The 24,256-nt window shown below is 39.7% G+C and overlaps 2 protein-coding genes across 2 annotated transcripts in view; one reads left to right on the top strand and one right to left on the bottom strand.

Moving 5' to 3' along the window:
* Positions 1-15,814: 15,814 nt before the first annotated feature.
* nanog (nanog homeobox) lies at positions 15,815-19,239 on the bottom strand. Its single transcript, XM_060920453.1, has 4 exons — positions 18,762-19,239; positions 18,243-18,634; positions 18,043-18,159; positions 15,815-16,719 (listed from the first exon to the last, which is right to left on the bottom strand). The coding sequence occupies exons 1-4, from the start codon at positions 19,144-19,146 to the stop codon at positions 16,411-16,413; spliced, it is 1,203 nt and encodes a 400-aa protein (XP_060776436.1). The 5' UTR covers positions 19,147-19,239; the 3' UTR covers positions 15,815-16,410.
* A 2,941-nt stretch (positions 19,240-22,180) lies between these two features.
* The window catches only part of ipo4 (importin 4), a 57,399-nt gene continuing 55,323 nt past the window's right edge, over positions 22,181-24,256 (top strand). Inside the window, exons 1-5 of the mRNA XM_060921427.1 lie at positions 22,181-22,508; positions 22,631-22,717; positions 22,799-22,878; positions 23,499-23,540; positions 23,640-23,769. Coding sequence (XP_060777410.1) covers positions 22,443-22,508; positions 22,631-22,717; positions 22,799-22,878; positions 23,499-23,540; positions 23,640-23,769 — 405 coding nt within the window. The 5' untranslated portion in view covers positions 22,181-22,442. The remainder of the gene's footprint in view (positions 22,509-22,630; positions 22,718-22,798; positions 22,879-23,498; positions 23,541-23,639; positions 23,770-24,256) is intronic.

Below are 24,256 nucleotides of genomic sequence, written 5' to 3' on the forward strand. Positions count from 1 at the left end.
TTACACATTATCATCATGCACAGAAATTGCAAAGCTGCAAAACTAGTTTTAAAACCGCTAAGTTCCAACTGTTAAACATAGCGAGAGGCTGGGCTACGTGTGTGTGCGTAAAGTGTAAACCAGTGCATCCTGACTTTCTAACTATGCCTGTGTGTTGCGTGAGCGGCAGTCAGTCAACAACTCTTCGCAAAGTTTCCTTATGAAACAATATGCTCGCTGAAATTATGGCAGGAAACGCCAGATTAAATATTAAAACTGCCTTCTGAGCACTGTATCTACAGGCTACCACCGAAAGAAGGAGGCTACCAGAAAGGCATCTCTACTCCGTACGATTTTACTTTCACTACGACATTACTTTGAACAGACTATCAAAAAATTGCAAGGTGATATGATAAAGTAAGGCACAGTTTACTTACAGTCGTTGTTTTTTGAAAAAACGATGCAATCGTTTTCTGCCTTTTCGGTTTGGCACCCCTTCATCATGCCGTGTTGGGGTCCTGAACTAGGAGCTGTCCCCGATATGCCTGTCAAACTTGTTGTGGGTAACCATAGCAACCAAGCTCGAGCTTGCAACCTGTGCAGTCTGCGCAGCTCAACCAACCGAATATCAGTCTTTGTTTTGTTTTATGCGAGTTGTTGCAACTATGTATGTACTGCTGTGCACCTCAATAAACCGAATGGTAATTAGTCTTTTGATTTTTCCGTGAGGTTTGCCTTATGCAAAGAAAGACAGCATAGACGTTTTTTCCTCCCTATAAGTGGGAGGGACCGAACGAGGTGAATTTAAATCTGGGTGGGACGAATCCTACCCGTCCCACCCTCTATCTGCGCCCGTGCTGCATAGTAATATTCTAGTAAACATGGAAGCCCCATTCCTCCATATTCTTTCCGGAGCTGTAATGTTTTATATTTAATCCTCGGCTTCTTACCATTCCATATGTACCTAGATATAAGCTTATCCCACTCAATAAAGTGTTGTTTTGTGACCTCTATAGGCAAAGCCTGAAAAAGGTATAATAACCTTGACAGGATATTCATTTTAACTGATTCAACCCTTGAGCTTAGACTTAGAAAAGGAATGACTTCCCACCTTCTGACATCTGCTTTTATTTTTGAGTTCAGGGGTCCAAAATTCACCCTGAACAAGGTATTTAAGTTTTTAGGCAAATACACACCCAAGTACTTTGAGTCATTATCCCATCTTAATTGATACTGTTGAATAATATCTGTGGGGGGTTCATAATTAAAGGCAAGGATCTGGGTTTTTGACACATTAACCTTGTATCCAGCCATTGGGCCATATTCCTCCATACGACCCAACAATCTGGGTAAGGATTTGGAGGGCTGTTCTAAATACACTAAAATATTGTCTGCAAAAAGTGCCAACTTTTGTTCACCCCCAATAGTTGAGATCCCTTTAATATTAGGATCTTGCCTGATCCATTGACTTAAAGGCTCTATAAATATGGCAAACAAGAGAGGGGAAACGGCACATCCCTGCCTACATCCTCGCTGTAGGGAGAAAGAGGTAGTGAGGTCTCCGTTCACTTTGATTTTAGCTGTGGGTTTGTCATACAATGTTTTAATCACTCTTATGAAGCTCTCATGAAAACCAAAAATATATAGTGTTTTATACAGAAATTTCCAGCGAACTGTATCAAATGCTTTTTGAGTATCTAGACTAATCAGGGCCGATTCAATATTATTTTTTGTAGCATGGTGTATTATATGTAATGTTCTTCTTATGTTGTCCTGTGTTTGTCTGTTCTTTATAAAACCAGTTTGGTCCAAGTGTATTATGTTCGGCAGACATGTTTTCAGCCTCCTTGCTAATATGGATGTAAATATTCCATAATCCACATTCAGTACACTTATAGGTCTTAAATTTTCACATTCTTGTCTGTTTTTACCTTCCTTGGGAATAAGAGAGATGACTGCCTCCCTCTACGATGGAGGCATTTCATTTTTTTGTAAGATCCAGTTATAAGTCTTTGTCAGTCTAGGGATCAGCATATCCTTCATAACTCTATACCATTCAGTGGTGAAGCCGTCAAGACCAGGGGAGCTACAGTCTTGTAATGGCCTGGTTAATTTCCTCACCAGTCACTTCAGCCCTGAGTGTGTCATTTTGGGTATCCGTGATTGTTGGCAAATTGATTGACCGTAAGAACGTGTCAATCTCCATATCATTGTCTAATTCATGTTGAGAATATAGTTTCTGATAGAATGAAACCAAACATTGTTTAATCTTCTCCTGCTGATATTCAATTACCTTAGTCTCAGGATTCCTTATTTTGTAAAGCGCACTATCAGCTTGTTTTTTCCTTAACCTATAAGCTAATAGTTTGGATGCCTTACCCCCAGCTTCCCAGTATCTCTGTTTAAAATAGACAAGTTTTTTCTTTATTTCCTGTGTATATAGGTCATCAATCTCATTTTTCAGAGTTTTTATTCTTTGCTCAGTACTAGGCTCCAAATCATTTTTATGCTCTCTTTGTAACTGCTTTAATTTTAATTGAATATTATTTAACCTTTCCGGCCTTAACTTTTTAGAACATGCTGATCGTGCTATAATATTTCCCCTCATAACCGCTTTGAATGCATCCCACAGCATGGGCGGGTCCACCTCCCCTGTGTCATTTATCTCAAAATAGGCTTGAATTTCCTTTCCCAACTCTTCCTTGATTGGTGTACTATTCAGTATACTAGAGTTGAGCTTCCAATACGTATGTCTGGGGTTTCGGTTTGAATTGATGGTAAGATATATCGGATCATAGTCCCATCTATCAATATTTCCAATATTGCATTGAGCAATCCTATGTCTTTCTGTGTTATACATTAGGAAATAGTCAATACGTGTATATACTGAATGAGGATGAGAGAAGTGGGTATAATCCCGACCCGTCGGATACAAATCCCTCCATACATCTATAATTCCCATCTCTCGCATTGTGGCATTAATTTTCTTATTTATCTTGGTTTGCCTAGTGGTTGGTCTTGATGAATCTAGTTTGTCATTTAGCTTTATATTGAAATCTCCACCACATATTAAAATCCCTTCAGCCTCTGATGTCATGATATCAAAAACTTGCCTATCGAAATTCCAGTCACTATTTGGGGGTGCATAAACATTTAATAAAGTAATCACTGTACCATCCAGCTTCCCCCTGACCAGCACATACCTTCCCTCCTTGTCTCTCTTCTCTAGTGTGTGTTCATAATTCAGAGCATTTCTTATTAATATTACAAGTATTACAAGTATTATGTCATAGTATATACAGTGGTGCTTGAAAGTTTGTGAACCCTTTAGAATTTTCTATATTTCTGCATAAATATGACCTAAAACATCATCAGATTTTCACACAAGTCCTAAAAGTAGATAAAGAGAACCCAGTTAAACAAATGAGACAAAAATATTATACTTGGCCATTTATTTATTGAGGAAAATGATCCAATATTACATATCTGTAAGTGGCAAAAATATGTGAACCTTTGCTTTCAGTAGCTGGTGTGACCCCCTTGTGCAGCAATAACTGCAACTAAACATTTCCGGTAACTGTTGATCAGTCCTACACACTGGCTTGGAGGAATTTTAGCCCATTCCTCCATACAGAACAGCTTCAATTCTGGGATGTTGGTGGGTTTCCTCACATGAACTGCTCGCTTCAGGTCCTTCCACAACATTTTGATTGGATTAAGGTCAGGACTTTGACTTGGCCATTCCAAAACATTAACTTTATTCTTCTTTAACCATTCTTTGGTAGAACAACTTGTGTGCTTAGGGTCGTTGTCTTGCTGCATGACCCACCTTCTCTTGAGACTCAGTTCATGGACAGATGTCCTGACATTTTCCTTTAGAATTCACTGGTATAATTCAGAATTCATTGTTCCATCAATGATGGCAAGCTGTCCTGGCCCAGATGCATCAAAACAGGCCCAAACCATGATAGTATCACCACCATGTTTCACAGATGGGATAAGGTTCTTATGCTGAAATGCAGTGTTTTCCTTTCTCCAAACATAACGCTTCTCATTTAAACCAAAAAGTTCTATTTTGGTCTCATCCGTCCACAGAACATTTTTCCAATAGCCTTCTGGCTTGTCCATGTGATCTTTAGCAAACTGCAGACGAGCAGCAATGTTCTTTTTAGAGAGCAGTGGCTTTCTCCTTGCAGCCCTACCATGCACACCATTGTTGTTCTGTGTTCTCCTGATGGTGGACTCATGAATAGTAACATTAGCTGATGTGAGAGAGGCCTTCAGTTGCTTAGAAGTTACTCTGGGGTCCTTTGTGACTTCGCTGACTATTACACACCTTGCTCTTGGAGTGATCTGTTGGTTGACCACTCCTGGGGAGGGTAACAACGGTCTTGAATTTCCTCTACTTGTACACAATCTGTCTGACTGTGGATTGGTGGAGTCCAAACTCTTTAGAGACGGTTTTGTAACCTTTTCCAGCCTGATGAGCATCAACAACGCTTTTTCTGAGGTCCTCAGAAATCTCCTTTGTTCATGCCATGATACACTTCCACAAACATGTGTTGTGAAGGTCAGACTTTAATATATCCCTGTTTTTTAAAATAAAACAGGGTGCCCACTCACACCTGATTGTCATCCCATTGATTGAAAACACCTGACTCTAATTTCACCTTCAAATTAACTGCTAATCCTAGAGGTTCACATACTTTTGCCACTCACAGATATGTAATATTGGATCACTTTCCTCAATAAATAAATGACCAAGTATAATATTGTTGTCTCATTTGTTTAACTGGGTTCTCTTTATCTACTTTTAGGACTTGTATGAAAATCTGATGATGTTTTAGGTCATATTTATGCAGAAATATCGAAAATTCTAAAGGGTTCACAAACTTTCAAGCACCACTGTAGGCCCCTTTGTTACCAGATATGTGATGAAGAAATATGTTTAAATCCCATCCTTCCCAGGTTTACATGTTCAGTGTTACTTAAGGCAAGGCAAGGCAAGGCAAGTTTATTTATATAGCACATTTCATACACAATGGCAGTTCAATGTGCTTTACAGAAGTAAAAACAAAAACAGTAAACAATAGAGAAATAAAATTACATAAAATAATTTTATCTTTATTCTAAAATAATTAATTAAAAGAATTAAGAGAAAATAATAAGAATTAAACAATAGTAGAAATAAAATATTAAAATGCCAAAAAGAAAAAGGAGAAAGAGAAAAAAAAACTAGCAGAATAAAATAGAATAAAGTTAAAATAAATTTAAAACATGCAGAGAAAAAGATTATAAAAAATGTAAAATATTAATTATTTAACAGAAAGCATCTGAAAACAGCTTGGTCTTTAACCTAGACTTGAAGCTGCCAACAGCAGGAGCATTTTTAATGTCCTCTGGCAGTTGGTTCCATAGCTGTACTGCATAGTAGCTAAAAGCTGCTTCACCACACTTTGTTTTAACAACTGGTTTTAATAGTAAATTTTTCTGTTGCGATCTGGTAGATCTGATTGGGTTAGGCCGCTGCAACATATCAGAGAGGTAATTGGGCCCTGTACCATTTAGAGATTTGTACACCAGCAGCAATGCTTTAAAGTCAATTCTGTAGCTTACTGGAAGCCAGTGAAGGGACCTTAGAATTGGAGTAATGTGCTCTGTTCTTTTTGTTCGTGTGAGAACCCTCGCCGCTGCATTTTGAACCAGCTGAAGTCGTTTGATGGTCTTTTTTGGCAGGCCTGTGAAAAGGCCATTGCAGTAATCAACCCTACTAGAGATGAAGGCATGTATTAGTTTTTCCAGATCATGTTTTGACATAAGTCCTCTTAGTTTGGAAATGTTTTTTAGGTGATAAAATGCCGTTTTAGTGATTGCTTTCATGTGACTGTCAAAGTTTAGCTCGCTGTCAATGAAAACACCAAGATTTTTAACCATTTCTTTAGTTTTAATCGCTTTTGTGTCAAGAATAGTGGTAATCCTGAGTCTTTCATCTTTTTTTCCAAATAGAATTATTTCTGTTTTATCTGTGTTCAGCTGAAGAAAATTTTGTGACATCCAGCTATTGATTTGATCGATACACTGGTAGAGACGTTCAAGGGGGGCATAATCATTTGGTGATAGAGCAAAATAAATTTGGGTATCATCTGCATAGCAGTGATACAAAATTGAATTTTTATTGATAATTTGCCCAAGTGGGAGCATATAAAGGTTGAAAAGTAATGGTCCAAGAATCGACCCCTGGGGGACACCACAGGTCAAGGGCATTGACGTTGAGGAACAATTTCCCAGGGTAACAAAGAAGCTTCTATCTTTTAAGTATGATTTTAACCAATTGATAACTTTACCAGTCAATCCAACCCAGTGTTCAAGTCGATATAGCAGTATGTTGTGATCAACAGTATCAAAAGCTGCACTGAGGTCCAGTAATACCAGGACCGATGTTTTGCCTGCATCAGTATTAAGACGTATGTCATTTATAACTTTAATCAGCGCTGTTTCAGTGCTATGATTGGCACGAAATCCTGACTGAAAATTATCAAAACGGCTGTTTGATATCAAGAAGGCAGTTAATTGATTGAAGACAATTTTTTCCAGGATTTTCCCGATAAATGGTAGATTTGATATTGGCCTGTAATTATTTAACACTGAAGGATCCAGATTATTTTTTTTAAGAAGGGGCTTTACAACAGCTTTTTTTAGGGACACAGGAACAACACCAGTCTCCAAGGATGTATTTATAATTTGAAGCACATCTGTAATTATAAGATGAAGAACAGACTTAAAAAAGTTGGTGGGCAGAATGTCCAGTTCAGATGTTGAGGAACTGAGATTTTGTACAGTTTTTTCAAGAGTCTCATAATCAATTAAACAAAATTCTGACATTGTGTTAAAGTTATCTATCTGTGTCATTGGTGATTGAAGTTTTTCAATTTTTTGCAACTGAGATATATTATGAGAAATATTCTGCCGTATTTTATCAATTTTACCTTTGAAGAAGGATGCAAACTCATTGCATTTATTAACTGAGAGAAGTTCAGGTGCTAATTGTGGTGGGGGATTAGTTAGCTTCTCTACTGTTGAAAATAGCACACGGGCATTGTTCATATTCCTGCTGATGATATTGGAGAAGAAAGACTGTCTTGCTTTACGAATTTCATAATTATAATTACAAAGCATCTCTTTATGGATTTGATAATGGATGTGAAGTTTAGATTTGCGCCATTTTCTTTCAGTCTTTCTACATTCTCTCTTTAGCAGTTTAACAGCCGGGTACTGCTTCCATGGTGCTTTCTGCTTATCATTGACTCTTTTGACTCTTAAGTGGGTTTCCTGTAGGAAAGCAATATCTGTTTTTTCTTTTTTTAACTAGGATAATATCTTGCCCCTTTTTATAGGATTATGGATCCCATTGACATTAAAAGAAGTAATTCTTATTCCCTCCATAGGATTTCCCCCTGTAAACTTTGGTTAGTGTCGAGTATTAACATCTTAAACCATTCCTCCTTTTTAACCAAGAAAAGTAACGAACAAAGATAGAAAAAACAAACAAAAAACATCTCAACTTCACTTTTTAAGGCTTCCAAGTGCCAGGTCCAAACTATGTCCTTGATCGAGCTAGTCAAGTCCAACTCTGAGGGAAAGCCTTTGTCACTGACAAAGGGCCCTCGCCCATATTCTTGGCAGTTTGAAAAAAAAATTTTTCAAGCGCAAGCAATTTGAAGTCTGTTTTTGGCTGGCACTTCTACTTTACTATGCATGTGATCAGCTGCCGAGCAAGTTTAGGTGATACAATTATTTGGTATATGAACATTTTAAATGCAGAACTGTCAGAATTAGACTGAATAGACTGTTGCCGGTTTAACAGCATCAATTCTTGCACTCCAGCGAGTGTCAGACAAGCTGTGGAGAGAGCAGCCGGTAGTTTCTTTGTATATGGCCCATCGTTCTGGACTGGCACTTACAAATTTGTAAAGACAATTGATGAAGCCAAAAACAGCTGACACTTCCTCACTTGATCCTGCAGCATGTACCCCAGCGAGATTTAACACATGAACATTTTGATTGAATAAACTCCATACTAGGGCGGCACGGTGGTGTAGTGGTTAGCGCTGTCGCCTCACAGCAAGAAGGTCCTGGGTTCGAGCCCCGGGGCCGGCGAGGGCCTTTCTGTGCGGAGTTTGCATGTTCTCCCCGTGTCCGCGTGGGTTCCCTCCGGGTGCTCCGGTTTCCCCCACAGTCCAAAGACATGCAGGTTAGGTTAACTGGTGACTCTAAATTGACCGTAGGTGTGAATGTGAGTGTGAATGGTTGTCTGTGTCTATGTGTCAGCCCTGTGATGACCTGGCGACTTGTCCAGGGTGTACCCCGCCTTTCGCCCGTAGTCAGCTGGGATAGGCTCCAGCTTGCCTGCGACCCTGTAGAAGGATAAAGTGGCTAGAGATAATGAGATGAGATGAATGAAACTCCATACTAAGTTACCTAAGAATAGTTGCTCATAAAAAAAAGAAATGTCTTTTCATTTTATTGCAAGTCTTAATAGCCTAATGCTGCTTACTGTAGCCTAGCAATTAAAATAGTTTTTAACCCTAAATCCTTTATTCATGGATTGTATTGCTCACCTCCTTCTCCTAGGATTTGGGTTGAGGGCTGGGGTCCTATTCCTGAGGCTGAATCTGTGGATGTTGAGGGCACCTCATTAGTTTTGAAACCAGTTATTAGCACCAGTATCATGTAGGCTAGCCTAATATTTTACCTCACGTATTAGCCGAGTAGGCTAGTTTACTGCACAAGTTTAGCTAGTTCTGTGCAGACCTTCTACATTACATTCATCTGCTCTGCCATGGCAATAAACGTGAAGTATTTAAATAAAATGACACTTTAAAATTGAAAAGTGGCTTATTGAAAAGTGTTGTCTTGATATTCCAACTCGGTTAAAATGAAATCTGCTAGTCTATCATTAGCTAGCATGCTGTAATGGCATCGAGTGTCAGTGAATAATAGGCTTTCTCTGGGAAAAACTGAGTCACCAATTGTCGACCCTTTTTCTCCCTTTCAGCTTTCTGCTGCTTCTCCTTCCGTTTTTGATATCCAGACTTCATAATTTATCTCACCACCAGCACTCCTGCTTAGCAACTTCTAGAATGTTCACCTCTGTTGCGCACGGAGAGAAACCGACAACTGATCTGAGCTGCGCTAATAGCGGCGCTGTGCGCACACAGAGCTACACAGTTCATTGTCCCCGCCCACAATCAGACTGTACCATTACTAAAAAGGGAGGAGGGGTGAAATGACAATATCATAAATAATTCAAGGAAAATGTGATAGCAAATCATAACCATGTATAATTTGCATATTTTAACAGATGAAATGAAATATTTTATTTCAAAAACTTACACAAGGCAATACTATTAAAATAATATTAATATCCCTCACAGGGCCCCCTGTCAGTGCCAGGCCCTTAGAATCGTCCTAACTTATCCCCCCTAGCGGCGCCCCTGGCGCTCTCTCTATCAGAAGGGAAGAGTCTGTCGGTAGATCTAATAGCGCTTTCAAAAACGTCTCAACCCATTGCGCCATATCCCCCGACTCTGTGCCTTCTAAAACTCCATACACTCGCAAGTTGTTTCTTCGTGTGAAGTTTTCCAACTCTTCACACCTTTCCTCAAGTTGCCTCTCTTGGCGCAGAAGGTAACCTAGCAGGGGTGAAGAGCGTGCGGAATCTCCCTCCACCTGATTAATTCGGTCCTCGGCATGAGCTAGGCGTTCTCCCATGTTTTTAACTGATTGTTCTAAAGAACTAATGGCCGCTGTCATAGCCGTCATGTTGTCGTTATTCTCTTGTTTAAACTTTTGTAGCTCGGATAGTATTTCCACACTTACATTAGTCTCTTTGTGGGGGCTAGCTGTAGAATTAGCCTCGTCGAGTCTACGCCGAAAGTAGTTTGGCCTTGCTAGAGCTGCTCTTCCCATCCGTTTTTTTCTTTCTGAGATTTACTGTGGTGACTCATTTTAACTTTGACAACAATTTCTCACAACTTTTGAATCAATAAAATGAAGGAGGATAATGAAGAGGGTCGCTGCTCCACTAACACGCAGCCGCCATGACAGAACCGGAAGCCATCAATGTGAGTTTTGAATGAAAGACTGGGGTCAATAATCACCCCGAGGTCTTTTACTGCTGCACGTGAAGAAACAGAAAGGCCGTCCAGAGTCACTGTGTAATCAGAAAACTTACTTCTAGCTGTATGTGGTCCTAATACAAGTACTTCAGTCTTGTCAGAGTTAAGCAGAAGGAAATTAATAAGCATCCAGTGTCTAATGTCCTTAACACATTCCTCAATTCTATAAAGCTGGTGTCTCTCATCAGGTTTTGCAGAAACATACAACTGTGTGTCATCAGCATAACAGTAGAAACTAATACAATGTTTATGAATAATATCACCCAGAGGTAACATATATAGAGAAAAAAGCAGTGGACCCAAGACAGAACCTTGTGGAACACCAAACTTTACCTCAGTACGTCTAGAAATATCACCATTTATATCAACATACTGATAGCGATCAGTTAAATAAGAGCTGAGCCAGGAGAGGGATGTTCCCTTAACTTCCACAACATTTTCTAGTCTATCCAGAAGAATGGAATGATCAATGGTATCAAATGCTGCACTAAGGTCAAGCAACACAAGCAGCGAGACACAGCCCTGATCAGACGCCAACAGTAGGTCGTTTACTACTTTAACCAAAGCTGTTTCTGTGCTGTGATTAGGTCTAAATCTTGACTGATACATTTAATGGATGTTATTCCTATGTAAATATGAGCATAACTGCTGTGCCACAGCTTTTTCAAGGATCTTGGAGATAAAGGGGAGGTTTGATATTGGTCTATAATTGGACAGCTGACAGGGATCAAGGTCAAGTTTTTTTAATCAGGGGTTTGATAACTGCTAGTTTAAAGGATTTGGGTACATAGCCAATCGTAAGAGAAGAATTTATTATTTTTAGAAGCGGTTCAATTACTTCAGGTATTATCTGTTTGAATAAACGTGTAGGTAAGGGATCTAGTACGCAAGATGAGGCTTTTGATGCCGAGATTAATGAAAGTAATTCAGTTTCTTTAAGGGGAGTAAAACATTCTAATTGATGATCTGATAGCGTTATATTGTTAACTACAAGGTCACTTTCATTGTCTGACCTTAAATTAGTAGTTTGAATTTTTTGTCGGATATTCTCAATTTTGTCATTAAAAAAATTCATGAAATCGTTACTATTATATACTGCAGGTGTGCATGTGTCTATAGTGGACTTATTCCTTGTTAATTTTGCTACAGTATTAAATAGGAATCTAGGATTATTTTTGTTATCTTCTATTAGGGAGGAGAGATATGTTGATCTTGCAGCACTAAGAGCTTTTCTATACTTCAGGAAGCTCTCCTTCCACGCTAATTTGAACACTACCAATTTTGTTTGACGCCATTTACGTTCCAATTTTCGAGTGGTCTGTTTTAATGTGCGAGTGTCATTATACCAGGGTGCTAATTTTTTGTCTCTGACCATTTTCCTTTTAAGAGGAGCTACATTATCTAAGGTATGGCGGAATGTTGACTCTAAGCATTCAGTTGCCTGATCAAGTTCTGCAGGGGCTGACAGTGACCCAATCAAAGTTGATAACTCTGGGAGATCATTTATAAAGCTCTGTGCAGTAGTTCACATAAATGTACGTTTAATACAGTAGCATGGTGAGGTGCATATATTATTACTCAGACATAGTTTGAATGAGATGAGATAATGATCTGAGATAACTTCAGACTGTGGAAGTATGACTATATTGTCTACGTTTAACCTGAATGTTAGTATTAGATCAAGGGTGTGACCACCATTATGGGTCGGTCCTATGACATTCTGATTAATCCCTACTGAATCTAAAATGGACACAAACGCTGTTTTTAAAGGGTCTTCTGGGTTATCGAAGTGAATATTAAAATCTCTGACAACTAAAGCTGTGTCTAAGGAAATAACCAGATCTGAGATAAAATCTGCAAATTCAGAAAGAAACTCAGAATATGGCCCTGGGGGCCTGTAAATAATAAGCAATGGAATTAACTGGGTAGACTTATTTTTCAAGGCTACATACATTATATGAGTATGAAGAACTTCAAATGTATTAAATTTATAACCAGGTTTTTGTGTTACACCTAGATAATTATTATAAATAACCGCAACGCCTCCTCCTCTGCCAGTTTGACGAGGCTGGTGTATATAACTGTGTCCAGGAGGACTCGCTTCATTTAATGCTATATATTCATTTGGCTTAATCCATGTTTCAGTTAAACAAAATACATTAAACTCCTGATCAGTAATGAGTTCATTAACCATTAGTGCTTTAGATGTAAGAGATCTAATATTTAATAGCCCCACCTTTAGATCAAAGGTGCTGGCAGCAGCTGTACAGTCAGTATGATCTAATTTTATATTGATTAGGTTACTGGAGCAAACTCTCTGAAAATTTCTACCTTTTTGTTTAGCCAGGGGAACAGACACAGTCTCAATGTTGTGGACCCTGAGTGACGACTCTGTGCAGCTAGCAGACAGTCGGTTTAGCCTGTTCGTCTGCTCCCTGGCCTTGGCTCTGGATTGTCAGAAATTAACTAGGCCTGTTCTGAGACTATGACCTATGCTGCAGGAAATGAGAGCAGCACCTTCCTGAGTGGGATGGATACTGTCCCGCCCGAACAGGCCAGCAGTGCCCTCAAAATTAGCCCAATTATCTATAAAGCCCACACTGTTTTCAGAGCACCACCTGGACAGCCAGCAGTTCAGCGACCATAACCTGCTGTAAGCTACATCGCCACGCCGCATTGGGATGGGGCCAGAGCATACTACAGCATCGGACATCGCCTTCGCTAATTTAAACACCTCTACAAAGTTACTCTTAGTAACCTCAGACTGACGAAGGCATATATCATTAGCTCCTGCATGGATAACTATCTTTGAGAACCTGTGCTTGCCTAGGACCCTAAGATTACCTGCTATGTCCGGCACCATGGCTCCCGGTATACACCTGACTAAAGCTGCTGGTGCCCCTAAAGGCTGAGCTAATTTCACGTGCCGTATGATAGAGTCCCCTATAACCAGAGCTCTTTCAGGTTTCTCAGTGGGTGCGTCACTAAGGAGAGCAAACCTGTTCGACACGTGACGCGGAGAGGAGTGGTGCTCCCGTGGATGAGCTTCAGTGGTAGCTTTGGCTCTACGCTTATGCCGCCGAGTCGTCACCCATTCGCCCCGCTGTAAGGGCTCTAATGCCAGAGTTGGGGGATTACTAACTTCACCTAGGGCATCCAGACTTTCCCCTACAGAAACTATACTGTTCTCACACTCACTAACCTTCTCTAAAGCCTGGACACGCACTTCTAGCACTGCAATCTTCTCCATCAGAGAGCTATCTAATCTGCACTTATCACAAATAAAGCTAATAAAGCTATCACTAGCGACGGAGGAAGAATGACTAAACATCCTGCACTCAGCACACTGAACAGGCTGAAGGTGTGCCATGATGAAAAGATTCATGCACCTTAATCGAAGATCTGTTGATATTAAAGCAGATCCAATGTAGATGGCCTCTGCTTGTGGTCTTTACACAGGAGGAGAGAAAAAGAAAGTTTCCAGTCTCTGTGTTCTTCCAAAAAAAGAGAGAAAAAAATGGAAAAAGGAAAGCGAAAAAGTACAAAAAGGAAAATGACAGTACAATAAAAATGAAGAGGATACTACTGGTCACCTGGCCCCTCCTCCTCTCCGCTCCTGCCCAGCCTGCTCAAGCCTGCTGTCTGTTCTGGTTCACCATTGGTGGAATGACCTTCCCGTTGTGGTTAGAACTGCAGACTCCCCTGATCACCTTCAAGTGCAGACTGAAGACTGACCTCTTCAGGCTGTACCTCTCCCCTGGTTCCCTGCCCACTGTGTAACTGCATTTCGGTCTAGACCAACCCAGGCTGTGTACTGTGAAGCCTAGAGTTTTGAGTTCTCTATTTAGTTGTACTTTTGTAGGGTTGGTTTGTTTCCTTGGATGTTTGCTGGGTATTGGTATTTCAACAGAATATTACACTATTATTCAGTCACTTGTTCAGTTGGTACTAGAACTTTCTTGCCTAGAAGTTCAGCATTTCGCATACCTGACACTTGCACTCGTATGTTGTGCTACTTAAGAGCATCTGCTAAATGCCATGTAATGTAAAGCAGATGATCACAGAATTCTTTCTTCGAAGAAAAACCCATGAAGATGAAATTGTGTTCATTAGCGAATTTAGTTTTACTGTCCCCCCCCCAATTTTTTTTCAGTAAAACCCCCTTCACAACATGTAGCCAAGTCAAGAACGCTCAAATATTATCAAAAGCTTGCAACTCCCTTGTGTCAAATCCCTTTACCAGTACAAAAGCACAGAGTCTTCTATAACATTTTATAAGGTTGGAGAATACAGACCAGGGCAGCTGGGACTATTCCTCTTTACAAAATATTTACAGAAATTCCTACACTCACTGGGATTCAGGGCAGGAGACTGAGATGGCCATGGCAGGAGCTTGTTTTGGAGATCAGCTAACCACTTTTGGATGTATTGGATTTGGACATATACTTCAGATCATGGTCCTACTTTGAAGATCCAGTGATAACCCAGTTTTCTGTCAGAGGCAGCCAGATTTTGATTTAAAATGTCCTATTTCATGGAGTCCATGATGCTGTTTACCCGAACAAGGTTTCCAGGGCTTTTGGAGGAAAAACAGCCCTAAAACAAGTTCTACCATATTTTACAGATTGGCCAGTGTTTTAAAACAGCAATCCCATCTTGGGCTTATTACCCCAAAAAAGGCTTACTTACATTTGACTATAGAACTAAACTCAACCAAAATTGTCTTGCAAACCTCAGGTACTTACATCTGTGGTTAAGTGACAGAAAAAGGCTTCCCCCTGGCATCCCTTCCAAATAATCTGTTCACAGGGAGGGGGTGTCTGATGGCAGTTTGAGACTTAAACTTCTTTGCCTTGTAAGTCATCCTTGGGATTTTTTTTTTTGGCCCCTCACTGTACCTAGAGGACAAAAACTTAGATCCTCTTCCAGGCAAGTTTAACAGTTCTGGTTGGTGGCCACATACCCCAACAGAAGAAATGGAGTCAGGTCAGTGGCCATTTTTTGTAAGCATTCCCTGACACTTCATCCACTTTGGTTTGTATGTTCACTTCTCCATGATGGATTTCCACTTGGAAGTTCCTACTCACACCACTATACCATTTAAGTGACCTGCTGGTTATTTCGTTCATTCATTTGTAGGAGGGAGGCAAGTAGTTTAAATGAGGGTTTTTCCTCTCTGCAGAAAAAAAAAAAAAGGATTCCCTCTGCTCTAGTTAAAAGCAGCCATTTCAAGTATGGCATTTAATCTTTACAAAGGGTGCTCATGATCAGGGATTGCACAGTGTAGGTTTGTGATAAAACATGGAATTGATTTAATTAAAAAAAGTTTCATTTTAGGTTCTAAATAGGTATTATTTACCTTAACGTTTTGTACACAATTGGCATCATAAATCAGCTTCATAAGGTAGTCACCTGGAACAACTAGTAGTTGTGGCTCATTAAGTTCATTAGTAAAGTAAATGTCCCACTCTACTGTAGTAATCCAGATTGTCAAGAATCACCAAGAGAAATGACAGCAAGTCAAATGTGTTTTAATAAAGTAAAAAGTTAGCTGTAGAAATTGGTACTACATATAGTACCTGTTCACATTCCATGTGTGTGATGTGCATACACATGAGGAATGATCCCCAAAAAAAAAAAAACCCTCCCCACACAAGTCAAAGAAAAATTAAACGAAACAATGGTTTGGGATGTCACATTGCTAGACAAAAGTAGAAATAGCTATAAAGGCTTGCTTTACAAGGTTAAGACATTCTTGATCAGAGAAAACATTCTGAACACCATAACATGCACAAGGTCTACACAAGGATGGGTCCAAAAAACAGCTTAAAGACAAGGACCAAAAGGTGGGGGGGAAAAAAAAAAACAAAAACAAAAAACACAAGCATTGCAGGAATTAGAGAGCAAGGGTTCCCAAGAGGATTAAAATACTCTGGAAGGCTCATTGACAAAATAGATCTTCCATATAAAAAGTAGAGGAACAAAATCATTGCTCAAAGCATTGACCACTTACAGCAAATTTAAAAAAAAAGTTAACATACTTCAAAGCTATTGACAGCATACAGGTTCCCAGTTCCAGTCTTGGAGGGTCACCGTAAAACTGTTCCATCTAATAAACAGGGCAGAAAACCAAATTATACCAGGACCCCCCCAATGACTGGAATGGGGAAACCCTTTGCTATAAAATCAAAAGCAGCCAATTCTGAACTACACACCACCTTGCAAGCCACAGGCAGCCAGGTGCAGTTGCTTATTATGGCCACTGTGTGGCACCATGCACTGTGGCCATCTGTGCAGGGGTGCTGCCTGGATCAACACAAACATCTCCTGGACCAGTATTCCCACCAACTGGCACATAGTTGGCAGGATTGAGGAAATCATAGTGCTGCACAGCTTGGGACATACACCAACCTCCCTGAGGCTTAGATGAAGCCTGGGAAGGTGACATCTGCCGAGAGTAGTTGAGGTAAAAGGAGGGGGCCTGTGGAGGGCTCTTGAACACAGCATCTCTAAACTGGTGGTTGTAAAGGTCTTGGGTCAGTATTGGTGCATCAACCTGGAACTAAAAAGGGACAAGAAATTAAGATAAGACAAAGCCCTCTAGTGATTATATAGAACTAGTTGTTTCATCATGACTAAGTGCCTATATACATGAAGTACATCATGGAAGTTGAAGATTTCAGTGACAGTTTCCCTCCAATACAATACCTACAGATCACAGTAAGACACCAATCTACAAAATATCAAGTTATGACCATACAAATTTAGATTAAAAAAAAGTCAGGAAGTACACCCTTCCATTTATCACTAATTTTATGGATGTCAGGTGTTTCAGATGGAAGAGTCATTGATTAAAGCCTCCTGCAGGTGGAACCCATCTTGTTTCAACCCGACATCTAGGGTCTGGTGTTCGCTTTGCTATTGAAGTGTGAGATGTGCCAAAAATCTAAGTGCTCAGAAAAGGTTGTGGATATCTGAATCTGGAAAGGGCTTTAAAGACCCCTCAACTTGGAAATAAGTCGTTCCACTGTAAGGAAAGTCTACAAGTGAAATGATTTCAAACAACTTCCAGTTGTCCAGGACTGACAGTCCCAGCAAATTCAGCCCAAGAGCATACCATTTGATGCCAAAACTAATCCAAGAACCACAAAACATCACTGGATCTAGTCAACTCTTACAATTGGTAGAATGAAAGTGCATACATCAAGCCAAAAACCTGGACAAATCTGACCTGCATAGGAGGCATGCCAGGGGAGAGAGAAAAAAGGGGGGGAAAAAAACAAAACACTTGCTGTACAAATGGAATGTTAAAGACTGCAGTTTACCAGTGAACATAGGCAAAGACTAGGCCTTTCAGAATAACACTGGAAAAGCAGCTTTGCCAACTGAAGCACCTCTGGTAAGACATTGCTTCAACTGAGTTGAGTCACAAAGGAGTGCTTGAAGATGGACCAACAAGCAAATCCACCAAGTAACAGTTCAAAAAAAAATTAAGAAAAAGTGGGGTGGGTTATGGAATGGTCTAGTCAAAGCACACATTTGAATCCCAAGAAAGTATGAGGAAGTTTGAAATGCAGTATATGCAAGAATAATCTTAATCATCTTGCAACTGAAGGAATTTTGCATAGAAGAGAGGTCAAAAGTTTCAGCAAGCTGATGTCAGATGGGTAGACAGTTACACAAGACACCTAGAAGTTAGTTCTGTTAAAAAAGGGGGCAATACTGGCTTCTGAAGCCAAGGGTGTACTTTCTCCACAGAAGACAATTTGTTGAATGACTGAAAGATCCAAGTTGCCTTGTTTTATTCAAGTGAATCTGTAGGCAGTGTGTAAAATGTTTGCTTGTTTATGTTAAGTACATGGAAGTTGTAGACACTGGTAGTTACCTGAGAATGTGCAGTCTGTGCATTTGGGATGCCAGTAATGTACCGCTCAGACACCCAGCTATTATCCTTCTGGTGCCTCTTTAGCTTCATTCTGCGATTCTGAAACCAGGTTTTCACCTTTAAACGAGAAGACAGTCAAGCCTTCCATTACAATACTGCATTCTTAAGAGACTTAGATGGTCAAGAGAAGACGTGTATACCTGTTTGTAGGTAAGCCCAGTGAATCCTGCTAGAGTCTTCATCTCGGCGGGGGTGAGGTACCTCTGCACGTTAAAGCGGTCGTTTAACGCGCTCATCTGTTCCTCAGAAAAGGCGGTGCGCGCTTTCGCTTTGCGCGGCTGAGGAGGCGCCGCCGTTTCCACTGGTTTGGGAGACGGAGCTTCTGTGGGCACCTCTGGCAAGACACCGCCACTCTCTGCGTTCATACAAGCCGGACCTTCTGAAACCGCGGATACGGAGCTGGAAACGACCTTGCTACCGTTAGGGCCATCAGTGTTAAGCTCCTGTGTCTGCGCAGTTTTAACCCAGTTAGGGAGAACTGCATCCACTTGAGCTGTGCCGCCTTCCCGACTGCTCCCCGAGCTCCAGGAATCTGGTCAAACAGCACCAAGACAGCACAATTAGACCACAAAGATACGTGAAAAGAAGGAGCATTACAAGTTCTGTCCTGGAGTTAGGATTAATTAGCAAGCAGCTGAGGAGTTAACACAGTTAGCCACCTGGCGTGTGGGCCTCGGAGTCGCTCGGTGTATCACTGCTGGCTCGCTCCTGTGGCTTGTTCGCTTGGCCAAACTGAAGCCGGTTATTCGGGAAGAAAACACGGCCAGTCTGTGTGCGCGCCTTCGGGTTGGCGTAGTACACGACTGAGCCTGGGTAACCAGAGGTCGGGTTGTTGTGTTCCGGACTCCCGGGCGGTGTTTGAGAAGACGGCGGCTGTGGGGTGTAGTAACTCCCTGGAACCCCTACAGAAGAGCCATAAGCAGACTCTGTCCAGTTCCTATTAGCGTGGGTTTGCTCAGGAGTTTGTGGGTACCTTAACCCATACGCGTAAGCATGGTACGACGGACTGTAGTTATAGCCCATTGGTACTTTAAAATTCGCCATCCTGTAGGATAAAACCTACTTGAACAAGCCCTCAGTCTAGCAGAATTGCCCAAGTTTCCCAGGCAATCCCCCAGGAGAAGTTCAGCGTCTTGATGGGATTTAAAAAAGCCAGGTGTTTGAGGATGGATCAGGTTTATACGGAAGCTTCATGTTCAGACCAATCAGAAACAGCGTGGGCGTGTCTCACCTTGAAACCTTACCTGAAAACCACGTCCTGAAAAACTCAGAACTGGGAATCTATGTATGTTTTGAGAATAAGAACGCAGGGTTAGTCAAAATTATGCTAACGCTTAATTCACAAAACATATATCATGTACAAGATTTACAGGACGGTCTCAACCTGTATCGTGTTCAACACACAAAAAACAGCGAGCAGCAGTACCATTTAATCTGTCACCCATGGCGTACGTCTATCTGCAGGAGAAAAATAATCCATTAGTGTTAACATAATTTTGACTAATCCTGTACTACTAGAATTGTTGTTTAATAAAGAAAACTTGAGCAGTTGTGTAAGATTGTTTTATTATCCTCAATAATTTTAAATTACATCTGTAATTTAAAAAAAGTGCTGAGACAGAATAACATTTTAGAAAGAAGCATAGATTGAAGTTTTCTTCAAGGCGTAGGTTCAAGTTTTCTCAAACTTTCAAATAAAGCTTTCTTTCTTTCTTTCTTTCTTTCTTTCTTTCTTTCTTTCTTTCTTTCTTTCTACCACGGATTTTACTTGGACACATTGTGTCCTGGAAAGGAAATCTGATACTCACATAACTGTAGGACATTTAAAAAAATAAATACAATTATTAAAGGAAAAAAGCTTAGAGCAAAATCAAACACAAGACACATAGCCTATATGCTTACTTTAGACTTCTATAGACTACCACTGGCAAAAAGCGTCACATTTTTAGCATCACGTTAAGAAGCAAAATGTGAACTCACTGAACTGAGCACAGATAAACAAAAAGCAGGCATTAATTAATTATTTTTTTAATCGGACATTGAAATTATAGTCTGTTTATTTGTGAAAAGAAAAATCCTGTGTCTAAAATCCATGCACTATCTTATATCTTGGAACATAAGCTCTAAATGTTATTCTGTAATTCAGTGTGGCCTGAGTGTAGTCTCTCTTTTTTAACTCCTTGGTTTAAAGTTATTATTATTATTATTATTATTATTATTATTATTATTATTAGGGTACTTATGTTGGTTCTGTTTATCTTGCTTCATTTTGTGAAGAGCTCACTGATGCTTTCATTTGCATAATCATGAAATTAAATGGTTGTTGGGAATGTATTATGTTGTTAATACTCCAAATAAATGTAAAGGAATGTGTTAATGGTGAGCCTGTACATGTAGCATTTCAGAGTCAGAAACAACTTTTGGTCAAGCTTTTGGACAAGATTGGGAAAGTTCTTGCAAGGCCTACCTTGCATTTCTCTGTTATTGAATATTTCATTTGCTGTTAGAGACAATTGCAATACATGTGACTAGATGACTTATCACGTTATTACGTAATGAGATTGATGACACTGAAACAGTACAATACATATACAGTTCCCTCCACAAATATTTGCACTCCTTGTAAAGATTAGTAAAAAGCTTTAGAAAAACTGAACCTTTAAGTGAAGTCGCTTCATCTCACACTGCAAAATGAGAAAAATCCAACTTTTAATTGAAACAAATTTAGTTAAAAACAAATCTCTCATCAAGAAATAATTAATGCAAAATGTTACTACAACTTTGATTGGAACCATATTCTATGGACTGATGTAACAAAAATAGAACTTTTTGGCAATAAACACTCAAGGTGGGTTTGGTGTAGAAAGAAGGATGGCTATAAGTAAAAAAAACCCAAACGATTCCCAACTGTAAGTTGTGTTATTTATTTATCTATTTATTTATTTATTTATTTATTTATTTTTGGGGGGGGGCTGTTTTTCTTCCAGAGGCCCTGGAAACCTTGTTGGGATACATGGACTCCATGAAATATTAGAACATTTTAAATAAAAATCTGGCTGCCTCTGCCAGGAAACTAAAACTGGCTCGTCACTGGACCTTCCAGCAGGACAATGATCGAAGCACATGTCCAAATCAACACACACACACACACACACACACACACACACACACACATGTGGTTGTCTGAGCACAGAAACAAGTTTCTGCCATGGCCATCTCAGTCCCCTGACCTGAACCCCATGGTGAGCTGAAGAGTGCACAAGAGAGGGCCAAGGACCCTGGATGATCTGGAGAGATTGTGTGAAGAGGAATTCTCTCAGGTGCCCTGCTCTGTATCTCCAACCTTATAAAATGTTATAGAAAACTCAGTGCTGTTTTACTGGCAAAGGTATGTTTTATTAAAAGGAAGGTATTAAATGCTTGAGTGCCAATAACAGTGGCATGTGTTGGATTTTTATGTTTTCAGTGTGAGATGAAGCTATTTGACCAAAAGGTGGAGATAGATAGATAGATAGATAGATAGATAGATAGATAGATAGATAGATAGATAGATAGATAGATAGATAGATAGATAGATATCCAGATCTTTACAAGGATTGCTAATAATCATGGACGGCGCTGTAACTTCCTCCCTCCTGTCGCCCGGACCTATGGCCGTTCCTGTAAGTGTTTCTTGCTGTAGATTAATGTGGTGTTTTCTTGTTCGTAACGAGCCTATTGTTTTCATCAATGTGGTTTAATGCTCTGGCATTCTGATACAAATAGCCTATTAATGCTCTGGTATTCATGTACAAATAGCCTGTTATCACCATATTATCCCTGTCTATCTGTATATATCGATGCGATTAACTTCAAAGAAGGGTGTAGTGTTGCTCTGGAAATTTCTTGCAAAGCTTTAATCACTCTCTCTCTCTCTGTGTGTGTGTTTGAAATTGTATTTAAACTAAGCAACAATCAGAAATATGAGAGAAATAGTAGGCATTATGATGATGATTATTATTAGTCAGTTAGTGAGTCCTCCGTGTCTATAAGCGGCGCTTGTTGATGGCGTCACTGTAGTTTGAAGCTGCTGTCTCTTTAACAGTCACCTCGCGACTTCTTTCCTTCCAGCGTGCTGACTGAGTTCGACTACAACTTTGCTAATGGGCGGTTTTTCTTTCTGTCAGTTCAGTTTTTAGTGTAAAGTCGTTCACGTGATAGAAAGTGCCATTTTACATCTGTTTGACTCAATTTCTGAAGGGTAATTCGACCACTTCATACTGCCTCCTGTTCATCAGACAGTGGTAGCCGGTGCTGCTGACGGTTTCTTTTGAGTGGTGGCGTAATTATCTCCAGCTAACATGACCGAGGAACTGGAGCACATTCTGTCTCAGCTGACACTCCCTGATAATGCAGCTATTCAAAAGGTATCATGATGGTTAACTTAGCTGTTGTGATATTACAGACTCCTAGAGTTAACATATATGCCCTAGAGAGATCGTATTGCTGGAACCAATACAATACATTTTACGCCGAGTTTCCATTTCAGGCCACTGCTCAGTTGAAACAGGCTTTCAAAGACCCAGCTGTAATCCCAGCACTATGTGCTGTTATGACCGGATCCACAAATCCACAGGTGGGAAGCAGGAGAAGCCAACTTCTTTCATTGTAGGCAATCACATCACATGTGGCTTAGTCCCACGTTTTTTTTTTAAAGGTTCGGCAGTCAGCTGTGGTGATGTTGAGATTGAGAGTCAAAAAGCACTGGAGGAAAATTATTCCTGACCATCGAGAAAGGTTAAAAACTTATACACAGTACTGTGCAAAAGTCTTAGGAACATGCCAAGAAATGCTGTTGATCAGAAATGACTTTAAAAACATAATGAAATGTTTCAACATTAAGTACTGTAAACAACAGTAAGCCATAATAAATGAAACAAAATCAATATTTGATATGAGACGACCCTTTGCTTTAAAAAAAATAGTAATTTCCGGTACAATTAGTGCAGTTTTATAAGGAAATGAGCTGTAGGTTTTACTGAGCATTTTGCAGAACCAGCCACAGTTCTTCTGGACACTTTGTCACACTTGTTTTCTTAATTTTGCAGCAAACTCCAATAACCTTCTTTTTTTTTTTTTTAATCTGAAAAGTGGTCCCTTTATTATATGCTGCTCAGATACAGACTTTTTTTTTTTCTCTCCCTGTAATATTTAATTTTGTGCTAGAAAATGAATGTTTGGAACTGTGAAATGTTTTTGTACTGATTTGATAATGTAGAAGTCATAAAATAGAAATCTATGATAAAGTTTGTATGAAAAAAGTAGGGTTCCTAAGACTTTTGCACAGTACTGTATATATTTTGGCATTTACAAGATAACACCATATCGGATTTTAATTTATTTATTTCACCCTTTAGTCTGAAGGAAGTGGTTCTGCAAGCTTTCCGGAAAGAAACTGAGTAAGTCTCTAGTTTTTTAAAAATATATAATAAAGAAAATGTTGTTAAGAGATATTTTAGCAATGTATTGGTTGTTTCTCTCCCCATTCTTTTGTTAAGGCGCACAGTTCGCTACTCTCTCTCTCAGCTCATTGCAGTGATGGTGAAACATGAAACACCTGACCGCTGGCCTGTGCTGTTTACACTGCTGACGGAATCCACCAACAGCAGCAACCCTCAGGACAGACAGGTAGAGATCACATGGAAATGAAGGACCGTTTATTTCTCATGATGGATCATCTGTGTATTTTACAAGCAGGAACAATGGATGATGATGGGTCATGTAGAACAAAAATCACTTTCTCACTCATTAAATCATTCAGTAAATCCTCATAGCCTGTTAATGGAATATTGGAAGAGGTCACTCCCGTCTGGATAGAAACGCTTCATCATAAGGATAGATAAGTCAGAGTAATGTTGTACTGTTTTACAATGATTCTTTTTCTAAGGGAAAAAATTGACTTAAACGATGAGTTAAATGTCTTGCTGGATAACAGTCTCATTACACACACAGTTTACAAATAATCTCTCTTAAAAACAGGCAAATGTAATAAATACTCCATCTATTGTTTGTATATGAAAAGAGCAGTATTTTTTTTTTTTCCCAAAAGACAAGCACAACAGAGTAGGGTTTTTATTACTATTATTTTTTTAAAAATGTAAACTAGGTGTGAGAG

Source organism: Neoarius graeffei, chromosome 5, assembly GCF_027579695.1.
Source record: "Neoarius graeffei isolate fNeoGra1 chromosome 5, fNeoGra1.pri, whole genome shotgun sequence".
Classification (NCBI taxonomy): domain Eukaryota; kingdom Metazoa; phylum Chordata; class Actinopteri; order Siluriformes; family Ariidae; genus Neoarius; species Neoarius graeffei.

Excerpts from the sequence above, each read along its gene's own strand:
- nanog (XM_060920453.1), bottom strand. The coding sequence starts at position 19,146 with ATGGCGAATTTTAAAGTACCAATGGGCTATAACTACAGTCCGTCGTAC. Across the intron at positions 18,635-18,761 it reads CTCCGAGGCCCACACGCCAG|ATTCCTGGAGCTCGGGGAGC; the intron begins GTGGCTAACTGT and ends CTGTTTGACCAG. Across the intron at positions 18,160-18,242 it reads CTGGGCTTACCTACAAACAG|GTGAAAACCTGGTTTCAGAA; the intron begins GTATACACGTCT and ends TCTCGTTTAAAG.